Source organism: Suricata suricatta, chromosome 12 (genome assembly GCF_006229205.1).
Source record: "Suricata suricatta isolate VVHF042 chromosome 12, meerkat_22Aug2017_6uvM2_HiC, whole genome shotgun sequence".
Classification (NCBI taxonomy): domain Eukaryota; kingdom Metazoa; phylum Chordata; class Mammalia; order Carnivora; family Herpestidae; genus Suricata; species Suricata suricatta.
Window position 1 is genome coordinate 67,951,070 of NC_043711.1, and position 9,850 is coordinate 67,960,919.

The 9,850-nt window shown below is 34.2% G+C and overlaps 1 protein-coding gene across 1 annotated transcript in view; it reads right to left on the reverse strand.

Annotated features, from left to right (window-relative positions):
• Positions 1 to 1,543: 1,543 nt before the first annotated feature.
• Positions 1,544 to 9,850, reverse strand: part of LOC115274017 (ADP-ribose glycohydrolase MACROD2-like) — a 368,638-nt gene continuing 360,331 nt past the window's right edge. The window contains exon 4 of the mRNA XM_029917379.1: positions 1,544 to 1,785. Coding sequence (XP_029773239.1) covers positions 1,622 to 1,785 — 164 coding nt within the window. The 3' untranslated portion in view covers positions 1,544 to 1,621. The remainder of the gene's footprint in view (positions 1,786 to 9,850) is intronic.

Sequence of the window (9,850 nt, forward strand, 5' to 3'; positions counted from 1 at the left end):
TGACTATTTTCTTGGGCTTCAAAGACCCTCAGGTAAAAATAACAAGATGAGCTCAGAAAGGAGGGAGGGAATGACTTCCAGTCAATTTATCTTTCCTAAAGAAGTGGTCTTTGTAGCCCAGGGGGATATACAGAGTTGGAAAATGCCAAGGAAAATCTCCAAGTCTGCATTACCTCTATCTGATGGAGAGCAGTAAGACAAATGCCAAACAGTGACAGGACAAGGTGGTGAAAATATTCTTCTTCAGAGATATCATCACTCCACGTATTCAATGACACGGGAGCTATGGTATAACCTGCAACTCATTAGAGCATTCCAGGGAATCTTCTGAGAAAATGATAAATGAAGTATCAGATGCCTCACACAAATAGTTTCAAATTTTCATGGTGTTTTCTTTGAGCCTGGAACTAGCAGCCTTAGCAACTGGAATAAAAGCTATATCTTACATTACTACATAGTTCTCTATCTTTAAAGACCTTTCATAGACATCTATAATTTGACTCTGAATTTGACTTTGAGATGGTCCGTGTGGTATCCACAGTCTGTAAATAAAGAAATGGGCCTAAAAAGGTTAAGTGACTTGTTTAAGGTCCTATACCAAACTAACTGGAGAGAGTGTTATTCATTAGTAGCACTTATTATGCTTTATGGAATATTTCCTAGATACCACAGATGAAGCCAGAAGTTGTGTTAATATTTTATAAAATCCTTACAAAACACTTCAAGTTAAGTATTATTATTTTTTTTCTCTTATAAAGAAACAAAGAGAGGCGAGGTAGTTTGCCCAACAGCACACAGCTACCAAGCGGCAGAGCCAGAGCTCAGGGAAGTTTGGCTCCAAAGCATGCATTCTTTCTGCTATGCTATTTCAGCTAGTCTTGGACGGGCCTGGGCAATGTGCTCAGGTGATTTTACTGTGCACCAGGATGGGTAAAGCCTGCTAAGCAACTATAGCAGCAAAACATGTACAATTCTGACCAGGACACACATTAATAGTGTAAATATGTAAAATGACAAAATTAAAATAAATAAAAAGGCATAGGAAGTAGATAAGAAATGAGTTACTTTAAGAAAGAAAGCTAAGGGGTGCCTGGGTGGCTCAGTCGGTTGAGTGTCCGACTTCGGCTCAGGTCATGATCTCACAGTTCATGAGTTTGAGCCCCACATCAGGCTCTGTGCTGACAGATCCTGGAGCCTGCTTTGAGTTCTGTGTCTCCTCTCTCTCTGTCTCTGTCTCTGTCTCTCTCTCTCTCTCTCTCTCTCTGCCTCTCCCCTGCTCATGCTCTGTCTGTCTCTGTCTCAAAAATAAACAAACTTTAAGAAAGAAAGAAGGCTAAATAAAATATAATATACCACATTCTACAGTTTTGATAAACAAATATTAAGATATTAAGTATTGGTAGGTTTACCCATGAGTATCAGGAGCAAGATCTAAAAGCAAGGCTCACATCAAGTTTTACAGAAATAAAATATTTTCAGACTCTGAAGATCAGAGCTCAACCCATTTTATTTGACTTATAATCTCTTATAGCTTTTCTACATGTTGAATAAACCTTTTTTTTTTTCATTTCAGGACACTTCCCATGTGTGCAAGTAAACATTTTTATACAAAACCAGTATTTTAATGATATGGCTTCTTCAAAAGGTAGTTAAATATTGATTTGCCATTCTCCTGGCATAATGACCAAACAGAATACTCCATCAGTCCGTTGAACCAATGTCCGTAAGTGCTGCCAAATAGGTCAGCAATTAATGTCTTTGCTGAGTAGTTGGTTTCCATGATATCTACAAGAAAACAATTTTCTTTGAATTTAAAGCAAAACCGGAGACAATCCATTCACTCACATAAAAGCTAGCTTGTCATCTGAAACTCACAAGCTGCTGCGCTAGCAGCTCTTCTCAAGACACCAAGACTTATTTCCTCCTCCCAGTTGCCAATCTCCATTTCACCTAGAAAAGCTATAACCCCCTCTTTTTCGCTATTAAATTCCGTATTAACACCTCCCAGCTGCCAAACCTCCTTTCTCTTTTGTCTACCTTTATAGTATGAGATCAAGAGCAAATGTTCCAGCAAGCTTAAAATCTTACAGCTGTACAAAATACACATGGGAAACAAAACCCTCCAAGACAGGGCATCTTTTAAGGTTTAATTTAACTTAAGCATATTGCTTAAATATATTTCTGTCTACTGGGTACAAAATTTCATCTAGTTAGAGACTTTTCAAAGGTATTTATAGTGTAATTCACATTTTTAAGTTAAAATCTGGTTATTTTTTAATTCATTTAAATGTTTTAATAATAATTTTATCCCATCTCACTTAATATTTTTGTTTCATCATCATGTGTCTGTGATTTTTTATTTAAAATTATTTACAGAATACTGTTTATTTTTAAAAAGTTACATTTGAAAATTTTACAAGTAGTGTTCATTGTAATAGTGTTTTTTTTCTTTCCTTCTCTGTCTTCCATTCTGATTTAAAATGGAAAGAAAAATTTCCTCTTGGAACAAAAAAAATTTGAATACACAGCATCCCAATATCTGTAAGTAGAGACTCTGAGGCCATAAAAAAATATTTGGATATAAAATAAAGATTGAGAATTTACCTGATCTCTACTGTGAAAGCTTCTGAAATATACTTTCCTAAACAAATATAACTTTTAAATGCATACTTGCCAAATTAGGAGAAAAAAATACTACAACAAAGTGTACGCATCTAATTAGAAAGCTTGTGTTTTCCATCCATTTTCATGGTTAACCACAAAAAATAGGGAATTGAGGATACCTATTTTTAAAAATAGATGATCAATTAGATTGATGACACACAGGTATACAGAGAAAAAAAACACAGAAAATGTGCAGAAAAGTGCAATCTGAAATATTTAACGTATTTTCCTTTTTAATCTCCATCCGATGACATAAGTCTAATAACCAACTACCACCACCTATCCCACAGCCCTATACTTCTAGTTCTTATAAAAAATGCCTTTCTATCAGATGTCTCAAAAGATCTTATTAGCAAGATTGAAGAATGCCTTTGTCATATCAAATATGCTCAGCTGTTTACCACATGGTGAAATAGTGTTAGAATCATTTAAAGATGTGTCTGACATCATTAATCTATTTGACCTCTGACCTGCAGATCTAAACTGTAACTATGGTGACCAAAGCTTGACCTCACAATGCTGAGAAACTTTAAAGCTCCGCAGTACTTTGGGTCACATTGTTAAGTTAGACAAAGGGGTAAAGAAGCAATGTGACAGTTTCCTGGGAATTAAGGTCAGCAGGTCAATTGTGCTGAAGCTTTTTGTGATAAGGAAACTAGTTAAATTTTTTTTGATCTGTTGAAGTTTTTAGAACAGTAGAAGCTGTGAAACATGCAAAGGAATCAATTCATTAAACTCTAAGGAAGTTGCAAATAAAAGTACAATTAGTGTTAAACATTCAGTAATATAATCTACCCTACACTTTATATATAATACAGTATACCCCCATTATCAAGGTCTACACAATCACAAGTGCATTACTACATCTGCAATTTCCTGCTCTAACTATATCAAAATTATAAAATGATCATTTTTTTAAACACAGGGACATTCTTGTGAACAAATGCATAGTCATTTACTTTAATATATATTAAATAAAAATTACTTGTGTATACATACAATATTCTTCTCTAAGGAAAAGCTAGAATAAAAACAGTAAGCATGTAAAAATATAGAGCCAGTATTAACACCACACGGTGGTGGCTACTCCTCCTAAATATGAGCATTCCTTGTATTTAGCTGTGCTCTCACTGCATAATTAAACCAGAACTTCATATAGAAACTGCGAACCTCTGTTTTCAAGAGTTTCTAATTACACCAATAATAAGCTAGATTAACCTTTTCCACAGAAAGTCACGTTCTGAGGCACTGCTTCATGGATATTTATCCTAAAGCTGTGATTATCTCTATGCTAATCATTGGAAGCAAATTATTTAGTGTGCTCATTTGTTTACTACATATGTATGTATATATACATATATGTGTATATGTATGTGTATATACATATATGTTGTGAGTGTGTGTGGAGGTGGAGCTCTGCAGAAAAAATAGTAAGCAGGGTTTTCATATAAGCAAAGCAGATTTAAATGGTTCCCAACCAACTCAATTTTAAAACATACACCTGCACAAATTCTATATTTAATTTACATTTGCCATGATTTTATATCTAATAAATTTTTCTCTAAAGAATCTGAAAGAAGGTATTATAATTCAAATGTATTTCAGCTTTTCAGTTTGTGTTTTAAAATGCAAGGAATTACACACACGTACCCACAACACACACACACACACACACACACACACACACACAAATGTTACCAGATATATAAACACCTAGAATAGAAAGCACACTACATATTTCTTTTATGTTTTTCATTTGAAAGTTTGGAGTCTCAGAAAGCAGAACTGCTGAAAGACTAGATAACCACTTGGTGCTTTATTTTCTCATCTGTCACCTACATATCTGTCCAAAAAATATACCAGCAATTTTTCTCCCATGTGTCCCTTAGAGACTTTAGGAGTCTTTAGAAAGTTTGAAGGAGACTTTGGAAAGGCCAAAGACTTGAACACTTAAAAAAGAAAATTCAAGTGTGGGTCACTATAAATGAATTTTGACAGTATGCCCCAGGGAGGAGAATGCTTCTAAACAAACCACACTGGCACATAGTTATAAAGCCATGGTAGAATCAGGTATGGCCAGTAAAGAATATACAACATACAGAACCAATGAAATCTTTTGATCACATTTTTCTGTCTGGGTATGGACTAGATGACAATAAATCCTAGGTTGAAAATTTTTTAAGCATCAGTGGATAGTAATGTGAAGAAACATTTAATGAAAACTCCCCAAAACAGAAATCTATTAACAGCAGACTGGAAGTCTAATAAAGACAAAAAATAAAGGTGCAGGGGAGATAGAGGGGGGCTGGGAGCTGGGAGTAATGTTGGGAGAGACTAAATCAGAAAAGCAAACAACTTAGTACACTTCCCATCTTAAAATCTAATCAGTTTTAACCAAGAATGGCTAAAAGTCTGCTACTAAAAAAGTCACAAGGCCCACGGGCTTTTATATAGACATGTATACAGACACCAAATATCCTAAGCATATTTCATTTTCATGTTACCAGTCACTATTTGTTACCTGTCTCAAAATATACTTAGTCATAATGTATCATTTTGAAAAAAATATATACTTACTACTGGATATAATCTGCTAATATTTTATTTAGAATATCAGCATTAATGTTCTCAAGTAAGACTAGGCAATAGTTTTCACTTATATATGTGCTAACTTTGGTTTCATTTCAGTTCTTGCTAACTTTGAACGGCGGGCATAGATTTAATTTAGTGACTTCTAGCAGAAACAAAATGTATCAAACTAGTAAATTAAGAAACAGTAGGGAAACAGACGACAAAAAAAAAAAACCAAAAAAAAACCCAACTAAGAAGTGGATGTGGAGTGTCTGCATTACTGAAATTCCAAATGTGGGGCGCCTAGGTGGCTCAGTCGGCTGAGCATCAGACTCAGCTCAGATTATGATCTCACAGTTCAAGAATTTGAGCCCCATGTCAGGCTCTGTGCTGATAGCTCAGAGCCTGGAGCCTGCTTTGGATCTTGTGTCTCCCTCTCTGATCTTCCTCCACTAGTGATATGTCTCTCTCTCTCAAAAATGAATAAATATTCAAAAAATTAAAAAATATATTAAAAAAAGAAATCCTGAATGTGAGTGCAAGAAAATGATTGGAATCCTACCTCCTGGAATTAAGGATTCCACTTAGACTCAACTATCTGCTACATGCTAAACATTTCTGGCTGTTCCTGTTTCCATACACAGAGATTAACGAATCCTGCAAATGAACTGCATAGTTAACAGAGGTTGGAACCTTCTTGTAGGAGTTTAGTGAAGGAAATTGAGACATAGGATGGGATCATAAGGAGGGTGGCCTTGGAAATAGAGGGAACATATTGTGTTTTCAAATTCTAGAATTTTAGAACTGTACACTTGTTTTCTACTATCATGAATAATCATTAAAAATCAACCCAAGGGGGTTAAGATAGATAAAAAAAGAAACATGAACAACTACTCCTTCAGTTTCTTCTATGGTTATTAATCTACCTAGGTTTCTAAATCTCTTGAATCAAATTTTGTCATTATCTTTTCTTTGAAAATAATACATTTCATCCAGATTCTCAATTGCATCCTTCATGTTGTTTTTATTTTGTTTCTAAATCAGATTTGCTAGTATCTGTAAATTTTGTCAGTCTTTGATCAACTGCTTGGTTTGATTTTTTTTTATGCTTTAACTCTTATCTAGTTCCTTTCTCTTACTTTCTTCATGCTTACATTGTCCTATTTCCTATTCATTTTTTTCTAACCTTGCTTCATAATAAATGCATTTGAGATTATAGGTTTTCCTCTGCTTACTGCTTTGACTATGCAACATATATCTTGATATGTAATGATCCATATTTTGCTTATTTTAAAGAGTTTAAGACAGTATGAATTAAAACCTAAAGAATGAGAAGAATTTAACTAGATGAAGAAAAAAAGGAAGAGTAACACTGGAAGAGGGAACTTACATGCAAATGGTATATAGTGGAAAGGAGACTAGCAAAGATCTCTTAAAAATACATAATGATCATAGGATGCTTGGGTGGCTAAGTTGATGAAGTATGTGACTCTTGATCTTGGGGCTGTGGGTTCAGGCCCCACCCAAGTTATTGAGATTACTTGAAAATTAAGAATATATATATATATATGTGTAGATAGATAGATAGATAGATATGTATATATAACCACAGATATACCATGAAGATTCTAAACCTTTCTTTATTTGGTTATTTATTACTTGACTTGATTTCTGATGACCTCAATATAGTAACTGCTCAGTAATCAAATATGTAAAATAAAGACAATAATTAGAAAAGAAACAACTTTTTAAAAATTTTATTACTAAAAATAGAAAGAGCAAGTGTTTAGATAAATGCAGATGAAATATAACCAAAGTTAAAGCTGGATTAGCCTAAAAATATTTCATTTTCAATATGAAGAAATTTATTATAAAGTCCTCAAAGTCACAAAATATGAGAGCAGAAGTTGTATATAAGACCTGAAAGGGAAATACTTCTTATAAGACAAAATTCAATATTTTTATATTTAAAAATAGTACCCTAAAAAGGTTTCTTTTACAATTAGCAATTACCCCACTGAGTTCAATATGTATATAAATGTGTTTGGCACCATTAATAATCTAATAGTTAATTTTTAGGATCTTCATCTATACATTTACACTATAAGGTTTTAACATATTACCACATAGACTGCATTCCTCTACTGAAAATGCTATTGTTTACCTAATAAAGCCCAGGGAGATTCTTCTGCAGTTTCTTGCGGAAAAAGAAACTGGTTTTTAAGTCTCCCTTGAAAGGAAATTAAATAGAAAATCCTGCATTTAAATAACACTGAGGTACTGACACCAATGAACTGAGGCCAGGAAATTCAAAGTTAAACTTAAAGCTGATACTCTGTCCCTAAAACAGGCTATTGTCCTGTTCCCACCCCAGCCTTGTAAATTTAATTAAACCTAAGTTCTGAGCAGTTGATATTAGTGGCTCAGAAAACTATAGGAATTTCATCCTTTAGGTAGCCTTTTGTGCTCCACTTCCTCTCACTGGGACATAAACTCTATGTACATTTTCTCTCCTCTTTAAAAAAAGAAATGGGGTTAAAAAAAACCACTTTGTTTCAAGTATTCACTGTCTTCACAAACCCAACAAAATAAACTTTACCTTCAAAGTCATTTCAGTCTCACTATTTCTACCCTGAAGTTTCATCAAAAGGTACACTTTTGATTATTTAACATAGTGTTTTTTATATTCCTTGACATGGAAATGCTTTTTTAAGGTGACTTTGGTTTCTAATAATTAAGTTAAACTATGTAACATGAAAATTCAATTACAATTTATATAGTAATACTTTAACTCAAATCATCCTTAACAACATTAGTTTATGAAGTACTGAATAACAATCTAATATTAAGGTTTAAAATGACATTTTCAAAATGACTGAGAAAAGTTAATTTCTATTTATAATTATATCCTTAAAAATTCTATGGTAATTATTTTATTACCAGCCAGGGGCATGTGGGTGGCTCAGTAGGTTGAGTATTCAACTTCAGCTCAAGTCATGATCTCACAGCTCTTGAGTTTGAGCCTCCACAGGGCCCTGTGCTGACAGCTCAGAGCCTGGAGCCTCTCAGATTCTGTGTCACCTTCTCCCTTGGCCCCTCCCCCACTCATACTCTGTCTCATTCTCAAAAACAAACATTAAAAAAAAAACAATAAAACAACTGGCTTTAACTTCACAAGAGTTTGTATTTCATTCTGCTCAACATCTTCCCTTTGCCAACAATTCAAATTGATTTTCAGTAGCCAAAAGAATTTTTTTAAGTTGTACAACTTCTGAATGATCTTTCACTTTATCCAATATGAAAACATGTGGGGGAACTGAGAGCATTTCTGCAATAAGTATTTATCAACTACATTTTAGATACTTTTTTAAATGAGGATGTGGATTTGGTACAGCACAAAGACGACATGAGATGTCTATATTCTAAAAAAATATATATGTATATAATTAAGTTGGGGGGAAAGATAAGTGGGAAATAAGACTTGATATGCATGTCATTATTATATTCAAGGAACAGTACAAATCATGCCATATGATAACTAAGGTTCCGAAGGTAACTGCAAGTGACATCGTTGAACATAGCGGAATAGGCAGCTCTACAAGTCCATGGCCCAACAGAATCATCAAGAAATCAAGCAAAACTGTCAGAATCAACTTTGTCAGAATTCTGGGAAATAGTCTGAGGTTAATACAAACCAAGTCAGCACTGAATCAAAACAAAGGAAACTTAAAACTGCCAGAACAGATTTGTACTAGTCATTTGTCCTTGTCCCACCTTCCTCTTTGTTCAAAGTAGACTGAAAGATGGCAGCTAGCTACCCTCATGTGCAACCTAGTCCTTGGTTAAAGGAGAAACACAGAGGCTTTACTTACAAAGGTTTCTCTTATCTATTCTAACCTTCCTTCCAGAGCATAGCTGGAGGAACAACACACGGCATACAACTTTATTTTGCCTAACTGGGAACTCACTTAGGGTGAGAAAATGGCAAGAATTGCTTAAAATATTGTTAACTATTGTAAATAATTACTTGTAAATATTGTAATTTTCAACTACCTAAAACAAAGGATTATGGCGGAGACACACAATTCAGCAAGCAAAGACAGGGAGAAAAGGCTGGGGAGAGAGCCTTTTTGGAAAATAGAGCATGTAGAGCAGTCATACACACTGGAGAATTTGAAAACCATGCATATGCCTTGAAAAGACCTAAAAAGAAACCAATACTGTTACCTCTGACTGCTCTGTGTGTTCAGTGCAAGCAAGAAGTTAAGACTAATTCAGAGATGAGAAATGGCCTGTCAGTATTGAAGAAGAGCCCCAGCAAAAGCCAATCTGTATATACTAGAAAATATTTGGGGGGTATCTTTTCTTATGTTTTTTTTCCTTGTTTTTCTTTCTGTTTTGACTTTTTTTGTTATTCTTCTCTCTCATTTTTTTTTCTTATTCCTGCTGCCAGATATTTAAGTTAATCTCTGGCAAGACACTAGCTGAACAGAAGCTAAAGGAATATAGACCTTGGAGATTGCATGTGACAAAGAATACGGATTTCATAAAAATAAATCTAAAAGTCACAAAACAAGTAGTTATCGCTAGCAATAAAGATAAACCATGGAAAGGG